The sequence below is a fragment of the Prionailurus viverrinus genome, chromosome A2 (genome assembly GCF_022837055.1).
Source record: "Prionailurus viverrinus isolate Anna chromosome A2, UM_Priviv_1.0, whole genome shotgun sequence".
NCBI lineage: Eukaryota > Metazoa > Chordata > Mammalia > Carnivora > Felidae > Prionailurus > Prionailurus viverrinus.
Genome location: NC_062562.1, coordinates 121990233 through 122007627, shown reverse-complemented (window position 1 = coordinate 122007627; position 17395 = coordinate 121990233). Strand labels below are relative to the sequence as shown.

At 48.9% G+C, this 17395-nt stretch overlaps 1 protein-coding gene across 2 annotated transcripts in view; it reads right to left on the bottom strand.

Annotated features, from left to right (window-relative positions):
• Positions 1-1692: 1692 nt before the first annotated feature.
• MTURN (maturin, neural progenitor differentiation regulator homolog) overlaps positions 1693-17395 on the bottom strand; it is a 43056-nt gene continuing 27353 nt past the window's right edge. For both annotated transcript variants that reach the window (XM_047830458.1, XM_047830450.1), the window contains one exon: positions 1693-7067. In XM_047830458.1, the coding sequence (XP_047686414.1) occupies positions 6957-7067 (111 nt within the window). In that variant the 3' untranslated portion in view covers positions 1693-6956. The remainder of the gene's footprint in view (positions 7068-17395) is intronic.

Below are 17395 nucleotides of genomic sequence, written 5' to 3'. Positions count from 1 at the left end.
TACTCTGGGACATGAGCATCTGGGCTGACGTGCACCCGCTATTTTGGCCCCTAGAAGGGATTCTAGGAAGATGGGCTCAAAATCAGAGAAACACAGTTCTGCCAATGTCACCACCCAGTCCTGGTTTCATGAGACAGCAGTCATTATAAACATTGCTTCCCACCCTCCCTAGCCCCACTAGCCAAGACGAGACACATTGCCACAATGCTAGTGCCTGGAGGGAACTTGGAAATGAGTCCACAGTCTTATTTTTACAGATGAGGAGACAAAGATGGGGGATGGGGAGAGGTGACACGGCCACATCGCTGGTCAGGGGGGAGCCCAGGCTAGAACCTTTACCCCCAGCCAATGGATTTCAGAACAATTCGCCATAAAGGGGGAAATGTGGGTCTTTCTAACACCAGTCTCTGCAATTAGATAAAGGAGTCGAGCTACATTTTAACAAGTTTGCCTGTGGGGCACCTGGGTGGCTCCATCGGTTAAGCGTCCAACTTCAGCCCAGATCATGATCTCACGGTTCATGAGTTCAAGCCCCGCGTCGGGTGGGCTTTCTGCTCTCAGGGCAGAGCCTGCTTCAGACCCTCTGTCTCCCTCTCTCTCTCTGCCCCTCCCCCGCACTCTCTCTCTCTTTCTCAAAAAGAATGAACATTTTTTTAAAAAAAAGTTTATCTGTGAAAAGTGATCAAATAACAGTCACAAAGAAATTCCCCCAGAAGAAAGGCTTTGGCTGGGGAAGATCATGCCAGCACCGTGCTGAGGTCAGCATCGTTGACTGGGGGAGCCTGGGTGGTTCAGTCTGTTAAGTGTCTGATTCTTGGTTTCGGCTCAGGTCGTGATCTCGCGGTTCCACGAGTTCAAGTCCTACATCGGGCGTCATGCAGATGGTGAGGAGGCTGCTTGGAATTGTCTCCCTCTCTCTCTCTCAAAATAAAAGAAAGAAAGAAAGAAAGAAAGAAAGAAAGAAAGAAAGAAAGAAAGAAAGAAAGAATCGTTGACTGAGTGAGGCTGGGAATGCCTACACACAGCCCACTACTCACGTCCAATCTCTGGTAACAGCCGTGCCAAACACAAAGAACTGCAAATGAAGTCATCTAAGACACACACACCAACCTCTACGCTGTTGTCTACTGAGGCAATCTCAAATCACATTTAACAATCTATGGAGACCTATTCATTTGGGGAAAGAAACCTGCTCTTCATCAAAGAATGGGACTTCACCACGAACTTCGGACGGATCCTTTAAATGTCACTGCTTACGAAATAGTCGTAACTGGGAAGAGAGTAGTGGGGAAACAGGGTCATTCATCACAGAGTGACCACAGGTTTCCAGCCGGTGCCACAAAGGATTCCTCACTATGATGGGGGAAAATAGGGTTGTCATACCCGTCGTATACACGCCTAAAGTGCTAGGTCTGAAGGAAGACTGGGAAAGCACTAAACACCAGCCACGACATCAGCACAGATACATTAATGTCACAAAATTCCACAGCATTTGAATCATGTCAGTGGTTCACGTAACTAACTGCCTTCTCCCTCTCTTCCCCCACCGCCGGCCATCTCCCACCCAGCCCCGACACTGGCAACCACAAGCTAGCTGACGGTCCTCATTCTCTGTCCCTTTGTTTGTGTCACATGAGGTGTCCTCTCAGACCAAACATCGTGGAGGGAGTAAAAAAGAGGCAAACACCACCATAGTTTGGAAGGCTCTTTAATAGCAAGCGTATGGTAATTACATGGGTGGATGAGATCGTCTCTCGCAGGGGAGAGAGGCAAGTGCAGATGCAGACAGGGATCGGTTTAGGATTTACACTGCCGGAGGCATCTAAAACAAAGGGCAACAATTTTTTGGCAACCCATTTCACAGTTTTGTAATGTACAAGAGATTCCGCGGAAAGGAAATATAAAGGCAAAGAAAGCATACACACCTTGCATGAAACGTTTCTGCCTAAGGAAAAAGAAACCCAAAACTGTTCCTTGATTTTGCTTCTCAAGTAGATGACTCAACTCTGCTCTCACACACCAATTAAGACTGGCCCACAGATAGTGTCGGATTTTCCCCAGGGTGGACGATTTGCTTTCTCCTCTAAAAAGCCGACAGGGGTGCACGGTACTGCTCTGTGTCTTTATCCCTCTGGCTCTCAGAAGGTACTTAAAGAATGACTCTTCAGCAACAAAAACGAAACAGAAGAAAAAACCAGGGAAAGGCAGTTTTACAAAGAACAGACTACCCGCCTTCTCTGCAGTACCGAAGAATTTGAATCCAGTTCTCAGTAGATTAAATGTTTATGTTCGTGTGGCCCGGCGCACACTCTCAACGGCTTGTGCCCATTCAGCCACACAGTGCTTTACATGAGGCTTCTAACATGTAACGCTCACGGGCCCTCTATTTTTATAATACGCATTTAAATAAAAATATCGACAACACATTATTTAACGATTTGCGCGGGGCACACGAGCTAGAGATATTTTGCCATGGACACGACGTTGCCATGGACACCAGAGGCCCCCGGCATTCTGGCAAGTTTTAGATATGCTGTGGAGAATCTAAGCAACTTCAGCCTTTCGTGTCATACCTGGTGTCACAAAACCAAGATAACTGATTGGGTCTTTGTGGAAGAGGATGAGTTTTTAATTAAAAACACCAAACCAAACAAAAAACTCTCAGGCTTCTCTGGTCATCTGAAGCAATAGGCAGGGGCACCTCTTCGGGGTTAACACTCATTACAGGGAAGAGGGATCTGTGAGCCCCTTGAGATTTCATTGTGCTCTTTCTACCACCCTCAAGCACCTTGGAGTCAGTGGGCGGGCTCTGCCCTCCAGCCCCTGGCCGCCTCCACACGGAGGGCAAGATCCAGTCTGGTTCACGTTCCGCCTGCCAGGTGATGAGAGCCCTCAGATCCGTTGGCACTTTGGGAAGACAGGCTTCTCTGGCTGACGGCTGGCTTATTGAGGAAAACTCCACCATATTTGCAGGACGCGCCCGCGGTCTCCTTGGCTGGGGGGCATCTGTAAAGCCACAAAGCCACCCCCGACACAGGCCTCGCCTCTCAACATTCAGGCCATCCCTTTGAGGAAAGCGGGCTCCTAGCGTGAATGCCGTGAAGACAGTCTTCCTATACCTTACGTGATAACTGCCTTCGGGCTTTTTCTTTTCTTTTACGAATCGGACTCCCTAACTCTCCCATTCTCCCTCTCTCATCTCCTCCCGCCCCAGATTAAGTCCCGCCTGTTCCCATGTGCCTCCCGAACCGTGGGAAATCAGATGTGTTCATACCGGTTTCCCAACCTGTGAATTTTCACGTGCAAGGCAGATTTCTAAAATATGAATTCCGACGATGCTCTGCAAGCACAGCCCCCCTAGGTCCATCCACTTTGTGCTCTTAGGAGACAGACACAACAGTTAGAGACGTAGTTGTGCTGGAGGAAAGGTTTCCGTTTGTCTGTGAAAAACGACAGTAGCTACGAGAGGAGAGAGATTTTTCACTGAAGGACACGAAACCTAGTTCTGGCAACCAGGACACAAGGAGAATTCCTAAATCAAAGACTTTTCATGTTCTAGCCACATAAAAGAAAAAAAAAAAAAAAAAGTCCTACGTGCTGCTATGAGCCTGGGAGACTGGAGGGGACGTCTCCGTGTACTTGAATCCGGGGTGCTGGCAGGCATCGCGTGGGGTCCCACCTCCCTCCCTGGCTCCCTAACTCATTCTCCGGTTCCCCGAAGTGCGCTCAGTAGGACCGTCAGGCAGAGACAGGGACCAGTTGCCATACGGAAAATGTCTCTCAAACCCAGGATCAAGGTTTTTTCACGTCGCCAGAGGCCTGACTTCACAGCTGGCCCACAATGACCAACAAGCCACCGATCGCCCCCCCCCCCCCCACACGTGTGCCACCACCATTCGCACATCTACACGCACTCACACACATTCTCTCCCGCGCTTTTCTTTCCACTGGATGACACGGCAAAAAAGCAAAAGTATTCCTCTTCCACTCTCTTCCAGCTACTCTTCAGGGAACTTACCCCACTTCCGAAGCCACCGTCTATCAGGGCACAAGGAAAAGCTATGCCTTCCAATGACGAAGCCTGCCTATCCGGGACGAGTGTGTTTCTAGATCTTCAGAAGCCTTACTTTATCCTCGTGTGTAAGGGACAGGAAGTCATCAGCCCCTCGGGATCACGCTTGAGGGGGTTTCAACACTCACAGACCAACAGAAACATACTCCAAGGTGGCCCTGTGGCCAGGATCCTCAGGTTAGCATCTTGGCGTGATTCAAAATGTATTTCTTTCTCATTTCCCTAAAGCTTTCCTTGACGGTTGCTCTCCACACACACACACACACACACACACACACATGTCATAAGGCAGTTATGGGGCGACCGTGGTGGAAGCAGGAAGGGAAAACACCCCTTGTTTCAGGCAAGTTGGGTGATTTGCCCAAGGTCACACGGTCACCGGCAGAGCCAGGACTAGAACCCAGGTCTCTGTCCTAACTCCTGGGCCGGCTCTCCTTCCGCTGCACCACACTGCCTCTTCGTAAGTGTTCTATGTTCGGGAAAGTCAGGAATGCGTCTAACTATGGAACCTCTTCCGTGACAACCACCGCAGGCGGCCTGCCTCGCTGACCCATCCGGGTGGAGCTCTGCACCAGGCGAGCTCTGACGCCGCACGCGACCCGCACACACAACGCACAGCCAGGTGGGCGTGAGCGTGTGCACGGGCGCGGGTGTGCACAATCAGAGGAAAGGAAGTTGGAGAGGAAACAGTCCGATGTGCTGATGCCTTCAGTGGTCTGGCCTTGGAAATAAGTAACATGCAGCAATGGCATCCTCAACCCCGGGGGCAGAACAAAGACGAGATTTCTCCTCAGCCCAGTGACCGGCTGAGCTGACCTCGGGGCGCTTTTTATAAACAGAGACATTAACATAATAATACCAGAGCGCATTCGGTCAAAGCCTAAACGCTTTCTCATAAAATACATTTTTCTATTAACGTCCACGTTCGAACATATGGAAACTCAGATTTTGAGCCTCTCCGTGTAAAATTCCAGTGTCCCTCGTCAACCTTCTTCATTTCAGTGGCAGAAGTCATTCTTACTCTTTCAGCCCGTGGAGTCAACACGGTGTCAACACAGAGGCCACCACACTTGAGTGGCATCTACAGAACACAATCACCCGTGCTCGGGTACGGGGCCGGTCGGAACGCGGGGAGCAAAGCACGGGATACGCTCACCCCGCCGGATGAAACGCCAAGGTGTGTCGTGTGAACAGGCGACTCGGAGGGACATCATTCCACTGGAGGCTAACCTTCGATATGGTTTTTCCAAGCAAGGAAAAACACGCGGGTACCGAAGCACGGATGGAAACCACCGCATTGTTTTACCCGATGACTTAAAACCGCAGCGCGCGGTTCTGCCACAAGCAGCCGTGCTCGTCAAGGCACCAATCAATTACACAGAAAATGTTAGCTAAGCAGGTTGACACTGACATGCCTGGAAGATACACAAGACTCCCCTAAGCTCTGTGCTCTCCGCTGCTGCTGCTTTTATTTCTAATCCCAAACTATGACCACCTCGCAGGCATGTGTGTGCATGTTAAAATTCCCACCCCAGATGCTACGTTTAGTTAAGGGTGGTGGAAGAGGCATTCTGCGTCCTAAGTTATCGGCACGAGAGATGCAGAGAGGTCCAAGAAAATGAATTACTTTAAATAACTCCACCTTAGCGTTCCAAAGGATTTCCCTTGGAAACGTATTTGTTGGCTGAATACTGACAGCAGTGTTTCCAATTATTAAGTAGTTGTTTCTGTGAGTTGTCTTAGTAGTTTGATCATTAGAACTTCCCCCCTTTGAACCAAGCTAACCCACGACTGAAAGATTCTCATGTTCCTATCGCTTTAAAAAGTCACGGCAGTTAGGTTCCTCGAAGCACCTGATGACATTTGTTTTTTTTAATAAATTATACAGTGGGATCCTTTTCTTGACTTTTCTTTTTTAAAGAATAAAAGACAAATTAAGAAAGTAAAGAAGGATTCCATCACATTAAAAAAAAAATTTATCCTGGTTTATTTCCCCATTAAATCTATCTATGGCTTCAAAGTTTAAGTGGCACTTGGATTCTGAATGTTTTCATGATTTAACAAGTTGCCATCTGGTTATAAAGAGAGAACGTAAATGTTTCATTTCATATGTGGAACGGTTTATAAACATTTTAAAGAAATCAATAATTTATGTCACCCCATCTACATTTTCCGCTATTAGATTTTAAAAGTGGCTTTGGAATTAGCATGTTTTGAAATAATTGAACATGCAAGTCATGTTTGCACCTAACCATGAACCAGCTGCAATCTATCCAGGTAACTTAGTGATGGCGGAACACTTAAGCAAAGGCTTCTTTGCCTCTCTTACCCTCTTCATCCAAAGCTAAGTGATTATCCTTTTCTGCCCTTGTATTTGCACTTGTGCAGTTTAATGACTAGGTATTAAAACTCATGCCTTGTAAGCAAATTCCTTCACTCATGGACACTTAAAAAGTACGTAAAAAGTGCAGACTGCGTTTCTTCTCTGCCATGCTTTCCCCCTCAATAATGTCACCTGTGAGGACTCAAAACATAATCCTTAATACATTCCGAGTTCTCTACGTTCGAGTCAGTGAAAGTGAGTTCTTCAACACAAACTCAGGAGAGAACGGTCAGCCACAAAATGGACTCTAACTTCAAAATGGCAAAGGCTACCGAGACAACTCCATAGAAACCCACGGAAACGGAAGTAAACTTCAGGTCACTTCTGAGCAAAGCTCATTCCAGAAATTTTGTGGTCAATAAAAAGGTACTTGGTTTGAATTTGGATGCTGGGAGCCAGACGTCCTGTTTCGAAGTGCTAACGCAAAATGCTAACCCAGGAGCACGCAACCCCACCTCAGGTACCGGGGGTTTACTCTCCTCGGTGGGAGCCCTCGGAAGTTTACTGCTGACTGACCCCCATTTGGGGGTGGTCCGCCTCTGGCTCCTCCTCTTCCACGTCTGCACTGTACTCTTCAAATGCATCATCGTCTGCATCCGGAAGCCCCAGTAACTACAGGAGAGAGAAGAGAACCAGCCGTGAGTACCAAGTGGCCCGCGGGCGGGAAGGTAATCAAAGACGTCTGATCCCAATTTGACAGCACCTGACAGGACTTAGCACAGCACCGATGGATTCCCCACTGGTGTCAACTGTGCCTACGATTATTTTTATAACCGTATTGGGTGGAAATGTCAAAGCTTTAACGGGCTGGTGCCCAAAAGGCTAAGTTTTCTTGGGGAGCCTGGAGATTTCTCTACTTTTAAGTATCAAAGCATGGCACCACACCCCCCATGCACAATAATAGAGTGTCTGTGCACACACACACACACATCTGGGATGTCAGATGTCAGCAGAAGTACAACGGACAGCGCTGACGGTTCCATCAAGACGACCAAAATCTATCCCCCTCTATTTTCCGACCTAAAAACATGTGCTGCCAGCATTTGTAACACGCAGGAAAAGCGTGAAAACCACTAAAAGATGTAACAAACTAGCAAAATCTATTTCACAAAATATTTAACAAGCCACAGTGGATCTGTAAGATGGGATCTCATATACCCGCTTAAAAGAGTATTCTGGGTAACTTAACGATACAAGAATATGCTCCTAAGTGTAAAAAGACATGATAAAAATTGCATTTTCAGTGCAATACAGATTTTCTTCAAATTTATACACAAATGCCTAGAAAAAAAGACTTTGACAAAATACATCCACATTTCAGAAGTGTTGTTTTTAGACAATGAGGTAATGGGTACGTTTTTATTTCCTTTTTATCTTTTTGTATTTTCCAGAGGCTCTGTAATTATCATCAGGGAAATTCACAATAAATACACAGTAAACGTGTTCTTAAAGCACTGACTGGTCTTCGGCTAGAAGCTTGAGTGCCGTTTGCCGGGTCTGATCAGTATGAACGAAAAACTCTGGTGCTGGCAGGAAGCCATGGCCTTGGGTCCTCCTGGGCCCCGACCGTGATCACGGTGCTTCCAATCCCACAGCTTCTCGGTGAGACTTACGGTCACTGCATGCGACTGCCCTGACTTTCTCACGTGGTGGCCCTCTTGGCCGATCACTTTCAGGCAACTTCACTGAATGGCCCTATGAGCCAAACTAACTGCCTTAAGCCACTCGAATAAGTTAGATCATTCTGTTTACTTTGCATGACCCCCCAGTGCCCTGCAACCCGTGCTCCCTTCCCCTGTCTTCCCAGCCTCTCCCCAAATGCTTAAACGAGTCAAGGACAAAGCAGAATCCCAATCAAAAGGATGCCTTTACCCTGAAGTTCTCCAACGGCAACCCTCGCCGGTCTCACAGAGCCCTACGAACACACTCAGGACCAGGTCATCTGCCAGGCCCTGGGTCATGTTATACATGTGGCCTGGTGAGGCAGGCATGGCCAGCTGCAGCCACACGCTTTCCCCTCAGAGCCCAGAGTGCTGCGGATGTCTCAAAGAGCCACTGTTGGCTTGGAGGGGTGAGGCAGGAGGAGCGCATCCCTGCTGGCCAGGACAGTGTGGAGCGATCTTGCGTATGCTTGGGGGAAGCAAGAAGCCCCTTTCTCCCACTGCTGTCTCCCTCTCACATCTTAGGAGAGTGAGCAAAGGATCATCTTTTCCCCTAAAGAGAGGGAAAAGATGGCCACAATGGACACAGATGACGAGTATTTTGATGTTCAATTTTTATTTGAAGAGATGCTTGGTGACACGGCAAAACGTGAAAGCATCAAATGAGTGGTGATAATGTAGGTCACTGGTAAAACAGAAGTATTGTTGCCCCTACGGAGAACCCCAGCATCGCCAAAATGCCAACTGCAGATGCGTTAATTCGGCAATAAATGTGACTCCTCACTGCCCCGAAGGGATACCCCCTTAAAAGAGGAGTGGCCAAGGAGTTCTCTCTCACTTAAAGAATCTGACTGGTAGTGGCTGCCTGGAGCCCTGGGTTGAGGATTCCAAGGGGCTCAGTGGGAAAGATGGTGGTCCATTAGCAATGGCGGCCATGGGTAAAGAGGGTGTGGTGGAGGTATGCATCTACACGTTTGCCATCTTGTCCTGAAGACACGTGCCCACCATTATTCTTTCTCACGACATGCGTAGGTAATTCGAAAAGACCCAAACCATAGGTAGCCCTCAACACCCTTCTTCTCCTCAGCTTAGGGTGGTTTGTAGAAGAGGTCGCAGGGAGCCATGAAACCATTACCACAACTCTTCCCCTCTCTCCTCTTCCTAGCTTCCTATCTTACCTTTAGGTGAATCCAAAGGACATAGTTTTAGGTCTAGAGCATCAGCCACACGAGGCCCTTCCCTTCCGTGGGAAATACGTGCATGCTACATCTAGAACTGCTCACCCCCTGCCCTGAGAGGAGGGAGAAAGAACAGAAGCAGTTCTCAGCGGACCTTCCCGACTTCCCAGGCAACTTTAGTGCAGCGTCTGCTGATTCACGAGAGGCTGTGTGAAAAAGGCACTGGACCTGGCATCCAGAAGGTACGGCTCTAGCTGGGGACCTCTGCCACGCCACTACCTTGGTTGAGCCTCAGCGTCCTTCTCTGGAAAGTGGGAACCATGACACCTGCTCTGCGTCCAGAGAAACTCTGGAGATTAAACGAGAAAGTGAGTGTGGCCACGGTCAGCAAACCGTAGAGCCCCGTGTGAATTATTCAGTGGCTTCTTGTTGTGAGGCACAGCAGTGCAGGTCGCCTGGGTGGCTCGGTCGGCTAAGCATCTGACTCTTGATTTCGGCTGAGGTCATGATCTCACGGTTCGTGAGATGGAGCCCCGCGTGGGGCTCTGCGCTGACAGCACGGAGCCTGCTTGGGAGTCTCCATCTCCCTCTCTCTCTCTCTCTCTCTCTCTCTCCCCCTCCCCTGCTCACACGCACGCACCATGCATGTGCTTTCTCTAAACAAACACACACACAAACACACTTAAAAAAAATAATTATAAAGCACAGCAGTTCAGTTATTCAAGGGGGAGTGCCGGCTGCATCGGGACGGCCTCCAGCCCCCGCTCCTCCCTTGCCCCTCGGCTGTGCTCGCTTCTGGGTCACCTCACTCTAAGAAGTATAAAGAGAAGGAAGGAAGAAACTCAATTCTGTTAGCCTCTTCGTCTGATTCTCAGACTTACAGTCACAGCCTTCCATCCAACCCACCAATTTGATCACACTTCAGATGTAATAATAATAATAGTCAATACTGGTCATGTTACTATCTTCTAGGCATGGGAGTTAAGCAGCTTTACATATATTAATTCCATTGGTTCCTCGGAATAGCCCTAGGCCCTATGATTATCACCCTATTACAGATAAGACCTAGAGAGGTTGAGTCACTCGCACGCGCGCAGAGTTACCCAGTTAGTGTCAGAGCCAGAATTCAAACCCAGGCCATCAGACTGCAGACTACAACCTGACCACCAGGTACCCAGGAGGTTCCCTTCCAGCTGGCAATGCTGTTCCTTCAGCGGGAGGCCTCAATGTTTTCTACTGAGTAATACACCTTTTAAAGCATTCGATGTGTACATATGATTGGGAAACACACAGAGCAGAGCAGAAAAAGAACCAGAACTATAATTTGCCTGGGACTGCAAAGAATACCACACAGACATGCAATAATCTCGCATTCCCACCTCTGCCTCTACTCCCATCTACGGCAGGTACATCTACATTTAACTTCTGGATCCAAATTTTTAACAGTCAGGAAGACATGTCAGAGACAGGAATACAGACAGACTGGTAAGAATCCTGGGCTCCTTGCTTATACTGTATCCACTTGTTCTTCTAAAGAAAAGGAGACAGACCCAGAAATGCTATCTGGTATGTTTCAACTACTTCTGATAGGTATAATCATTAAGTCTGTTGAGCGGAATTTTTTCAACTGACTGGGAAAAAAAATCTTTATGCTCACTCTGGACAGTGGTGTTGGCATTTCTAGAGTTTTGCTGTGCACAAAGCTTCCTTTGGGCAACATATGATCTTACATAAAAACCTCTGGGGCCCAGGGGCGCCTGGGTGGCTCAGTCGGTTAAGCATCTGACTTCGGCTCAGGTCATGATCTCACGGTTGGGGGGGTTCGAGCCCCACGTCGGGCTCTGTGCTGGCAGCTCAGAGCCGGGAGCCTGCTTCGGATTCTGTGTCTCCCTCACTCTCCCTCACTCTCTGTCTCAAAAACAAATAAACATTAAAAAAAATTAAAAAAAAAAACAAAAACTCTGGGGCCCACCCACCCACACAGGGTTGTACTTGAAAGGTAGAAATGCCAACCCTTAAGAATTCAAGTTCTTTAGACCCAGAAGAGGATCAATTATCTGTAGGACTAACTCCAGTTCTTTTAGAAAGTTACGTAAATTAGTTGAGGACACATTTAGCTGGCACTTAGCATCTGCTGTCTCCAAAGGTGGCCCTCACTTAGCACAGTGGCCTACAGTGTCTTTATGGAAGAAAGGGAGACGGATGTCTATGCCTTGGAGAGCACAGCCAATTAGCGAGGCAGCTTTCAGTAAGTGTCTTGTGGCTTCAGAGGTCCCTGTGAGCTCCTTCCAGAGGACGCCTTGAAGCACTTGACTGTGTATACGATTCACCCAGAGATGCCCTTAGAATGTAGATTCTGACTCAGCTGGTCTCAGGTGAAACCTGGGATTCTGTATTTCTAACAAGCTCCCAGGTGATAGGGATACGACCGGTCCAAAAACCACACTCTGAGCATTAAGCATCACTCTAAAGCTTTGGGGAGTTTGTCACTATTTATCTCAATGATCAATGATGCCAGTGGTACCAAGAAACCTACAATGAGATCCTGGTCAGTCTGTGTTCTATTTTTTTTTTTTTTTTAGTTTTTTTTTTTTGTAATGTTTATTTATTTTTGAGACAGAGAGAGACAGAGCATGAATGGGGGAGGGGCAGAGAGAGAGGGAGACACAGAATCTGAAACAGGCTCCAGGCTCTGAGCGGTCAGCCCAGAGCCCGACGCGAGGCTCGAACTCACGGACCGCGAGATCGTGACCTGAGCTGAAGTCGGACGCTTAACCGACTCAGCCACCCAGGCGCCCCGGTCAGCCTGTGTTCTTGATACTAGGAGAAAATAAGGGGCAGGTGACAAGGTGGATAGAAGACCCAAATGGGCAAGACTGGTAGGTACTTTCTCACTTTCAGGGGCCATGATATTTCCTAAAAAAATACACGGGTTTGAAAGCTCATACCTGAGCAAAAAACAGAAGCTATGATAAACTTCAATTATCAACATTCAATGTCTTTTAGTAAAACCCACAGGAGTGCATAGTCTTCTCTTACCGGACTTTCCGACCTACTGGGGGGGGGGGGGGTGGATTCTTTCTCTTCTCCCTGGCTCTTAACCAGACTATAGGAGTAGAAGCAAGAATTGGACTTTTTCTGGGTCACAAAAGGTCTTCCCGTGGGGTTTAATTCCCGGCTCCTCAGCTCTTGGTGGCAAACTGAAAATATTCATCTTTCTTGGGCCAGCAAGCTAGAACGAGGGGGGTTTTTCTGCCAGAAGTATCTGCTTCTTGACAGAAACAAACATGGAGTCAGAACAGTAACCCCAGAGCGGGGGACCAGGGTCAAAGACAGCAAGAAAACATGGGGAACCGCAGGCTATAACTCCAGGTAGGGCTATCAAAGCAACATCAGCCGAACAGCACACAAAGTTGTCATAACAACAGATGCCTCATGACCCTAATGTCCACAGTGCTAGAAGAGAAGGAGGAGTAACGGTCCAGGATAAAATAAAATAAAATAAAATAAAATAAAGCTTTGAGCGAAACTGAAAGGGCGAAGATAAGGTTTGAGATTGCAGCTAAATTGGAAACCATAAGCTCTTCTCTTGTGAACCGTTTTTTAACCAGGGGAAGCCTGTCGGCTGGCACTAAATAAAAGCTACGAAAACACCGAGGAAAAAAATAAATGGCACGATCACCGTTATTTAGATCTATAACCGCTATTTTATTATCTAGCTCAATCAGGTGATGACCAGCAGCCGTCAGCCGAGGGCCACTTAAACAAGAAACACGTAAGACTCCGACGATTCTCCAATTCACATTTATCAAGGCTATTGATGGGTGTCTCCGAAGCCGTGACGGGTTGCACGACAGGGATAAACCCGCCTGCTCCCCAGACGGCAATGACAGCCCGCTCGGCACGGTCATCTGCACATACGTACCGTTTGGATATGTCGTTCAGCCAGGAAGGGAAAAAACACCGGGTCCAAGCTAGGAGGCCCCCGGAGTAGAGCCGAACGCGTGTCCCTGTGGGAGGGACGCTGCCCTTGCATCCAGTCCTGGATCTACCCAACGAACCAGAAATTGAGACGGACCTCAACGGTGTGGAAGGGCTTTGACGGTCCTCTGTGCTCTTAGTCTGATTTTGAAGCTCCCCACGGATCCACAAGACCTCAAAACATGTACGACGCCCATTTTAAGGAGGGGGACACTGAGGTCCAGTGACCTGCTGGAGGCCATGACGGCATGGGAGCCAGACAGGGAGCCAAGGCAGGGCTGAGCCGAGCCACCTTCCCCCAGCCACGGGGCATCTCTGAGACTCTGAGCCGAGAGGCCACAATGGGCCCTCCTTCTCGGCCAGCTCTCCCTCGCTCCGAGCCCATCTGGATCCCGCCACGTCTTCAGGTCTCAACTTCCAAGGAAGTCACCGCCTGGCACTTGATTCCTCAGTGAGCCCACTCATGCCTGGAATTCCCAGCCCTCCTCACACACTACAGACAATACACGTTTGAAAAAAACATACAACATCATCTCTCGTTATGTTTTTTTGTGGTAAACTCATTATGTTTATGTGGGTAAACTTCTGACTAGAATACCCCAACAGCAGCTCTTAAAAAAATCCCTTACCTTAGCTGGATGCTTCTGTTAAGCAATGTGTTGAAATCACTTAGCACCTGTTTTCTCTCTCCACCCCAAATCTAAGAGTCCCACAGAAGGTCTCACGGAGTCCTACTCCCTTCTCAACGGTATTTTGCCGCATGTGCTCAGCCGGGCCGCATCACCGCCAGCATTTATTCCGTGCTTATCACGCGTGATGTGTCGGACCCAGTTCCCAGTGAGAACTGCATCATTTAATCTTTACAGATGCCTAAGGTAGCTATCGTCAGTTGTTGCCTAATTTTACAAATGGAGACACTGAGAGGTCAAGTAACTTGGCTAATGTCACACAGCCACGAAGCGCCAGAGCTGGGATGTGAATACGGGCAGCCTGCCCACAAAGCCTGGGTTCCTCAACATGTAGTATCCTGAGTCCACATAACTGGGTAAAGAGACCACAAACAGCCTAACTAATGTCCTCCCAGGAAATACTTCCCCAGAGAACAGCAAAGCAATGTAAGAACAGCAGATTCTTCAGCAGAATCAACGAGATTCCTCTGCTCATTCTATACGGTATCTGGGAGGGTGTCCGGACCAAAAGAAATGTTCTGCCTTGTAACATGGATTTCTCTGCATGTTTTCGGGGCTGCCTCTCCCATCAGAAAGCTCCTTGAGGGCAAGAACCGGGCACCATGTCCTGCCCCTCGCTCTCGAAAGCAGTGCTTTGGCAAACAGCAAACAATCAATACGCTTTGTCGAAAATGTGATGAAGAAATGTGAGAAAAAAGAGGACGAGTGAGATAGAGGGAAACACTTTTTTGCTTTTCAAGTCCGACAACAGGTTCTTTTCTCCCCCCCCCCCCATTTTAAGTTTATTTATTCACTCTGAGAGAGACAGTTCAAGTAGGGGAGGGACCGCGAACCCCGAGCAGGCTCCCTATTGTCAGCGCAAAGCCCGATGTGGGAATCGAACTCACAAACTGTAAGATCATGACCTGAGCTGAAGTCGGACACCGAACCGACTGAGCCAGCCAGGCACCCCTTCTCTCGTTGTTTTAAAATTTAAATTCTAGGGGCGCCTGGGTGGCGCAGTCGGTTAAGCGTTCGACTTCGGCTCCGTCGGTTAAGCGTTCGACTTCAGCTCAGGTCATGATCTTGTGGTTCGGGGTTCGAGCCCCGCGTCGGGCTCTGTGCTGACGGCTCAGAGCCTGGAGCCTGCTTCGGATTCTGTGTCTCCCTCTCTCTCTGCCCCTTCCCTGCTCGTGCTCTGTTTCTCTCTCTCTCTCTCAAAAATAAAACATTGAAAAAAAAAGTCTCTTGTGGTTTGTTTCCCTCTCTTCTTTTTCTTCCCCCTTCCTGTATGTCCATCTGTTTCTTAAATTCCACATGAGTGAAATCTTACGGTATTTGTCTTTCTCTTTTTCACTTAGCATAAAAACATTCCAGTTCCATCCACGTGGTTGCAAATGGCAAGACTTCATTCTCGTTGATGGCTGAGTAATAGTCCAATGTGTGTGTGTGTGTGTGTGTGTGTGTGTGTGTGTGTGTACATACATATAAACCACATCTTCTTTATCCATTCATTAGTCGACGGACATTTGGGCTCTCTCCATAGTTTGGCTATCAACAACAGGTTTCTTCGCTGTGGGGGTGGGGGAAACTTTCATTATGATATTGCCTCCTCCAGTGTGGGGGGCGGGGGAGGCAAAAAAGAGAGGGGGAGGGGGACAAGCAGAGTCTACAAAGTTGTTAGGCAGGAAGGTCCAGGGTGCCAAGGGGCACGTTTAGCCTTTTGGGCAGGACGGCTGAGGAAGGACCAGATGACCCCGCTCCTTTGGACCATGCGTTCAGGGGTGTCCACGGACAGTCAAACGGACTGTGCTCAAGTAAAGCCCCAAAGGGCGGCAGAAGGCTGCTCATCTCTTGGTGCTCGTCTTTCCGGAGAGACGACACAGGGCAGGGGCTGGTGATAGGTTGGCCAAGGGGAAACGACTCAAAGCCACGGATGAGGCTGTTCTAAGATGAAGGCGGAAAGACTCCCCCGTGGTTTTCCCGACTACAAACAGAAAGCAGCCGCAGGAGTTGATCAGATTACCACCCGTTTTCAGGGAGATGACGTGGAAGTTTACCTACTTGACGACCCTGTGGCCTCTGGGTATGTGTTACTTCGACCAGTACTTCCATGAGCAACGAGGCCTTTTCCTGTGTCTTACTTCTTTTTTTTTTTTTTTTTTAATTTTTTTTTTTCAACGTTTATTTATTTTTGGGACAGAGAGAGACAGAGCATGAACGGGGGCGGGGCAGAGAGAGAGGGAGACACAGAATCGGAAACAGGCTCCAGGCTCTGAGCCATCAGCCCAGAGCCCGACGCGGGGCTCGAACTCCCGGACCGCGAGATCGTGACCTGGCTGAAGTCGGACGCTTAACCGACTGCGCCACCCAGGCGCCCCATCCTGTGTCTTACTTCTAAACGCCAAGGTCCCTTACGTAAAGCTGACAGATATATAGCAGCAGTGGGAGGAACCACACTCTTGAGTGGAGGAGGAGAGGGTGGAACTTTCCCACTGAAGTCCACAGTCCTTCCTTGTGGTCTGGAACAATCCTGGACTCATCGAACTTGGGGCACGTCGGGGCTGAGGGAAAGGCAACCGCGTGCTCTTCACCTTCACTAACCCTGACAAGGTGCCTCCCACCCGCCTCTCCCCAGGGTCAAAGAGACCCACACAGAAACCTCGCCACCAGCCGGCGCCCTACCAGTCCAGGCCTCCTCTCCTTGGGAGCACATCCCTGCCTAAAATGTAGGCTGTGCTCTAGAAAGGAACCCTGCAGATCCAACGGCGACGGCAGATCAAGTCTGCGTGTCTCTGTGACAAGCAGCAGCTAACTCTGAAAGAAAATGTTCAAACAATCCAGTTGTCTTCAGCTATGCGTCTGGATTTTTCTGGACTGCGATCCCCCCCACCGCCCCCCACCCCGTTTACATGTGGCTGCCTGGTTGCCAAAATCCAGCCCTGGCTTCTTGGTAGAGAAGAACAGCAAAACAAGTCCTGGCGGGAGAGACCACCTTCTCGAACAGTTAGGCCAATTCTGCCCGTATTGTGCTCGCCATCAAAGAGAACACGCACAGAAAGAAAAGCAGGTGGAAGGCTAATGAATGGAACCCATGTGAGGAAACTAGCCGCAAAGTGAGTATCATCTGCTAATAGATGTTGTTGTTGTTGTTGTTGTTGTTTTCTGGTTAAGACTTGGGGCGGGGGGGGGGGGGGTCACGTTTTACAAAAATTTTGCCTACGTTGATACCTCTGCTTAGATGCCGAACAGGCATGTTCAAATACTGCTATGCCCCCAATTGAGCTCCTGGTCGCATGGCCCCCCAGCCTTCCCTTCTGCATCCTCCCCAATCTCAGTAAATGACAGCGCCACTCCCTTCCCTGCGCGGGCAAGGACCTGTGGGTCAGCCTTGCCCTCTCTTTCTCCCACACCCACTTCTGTTCCGCCAGCAAGTCCCATCGGGTCTACTT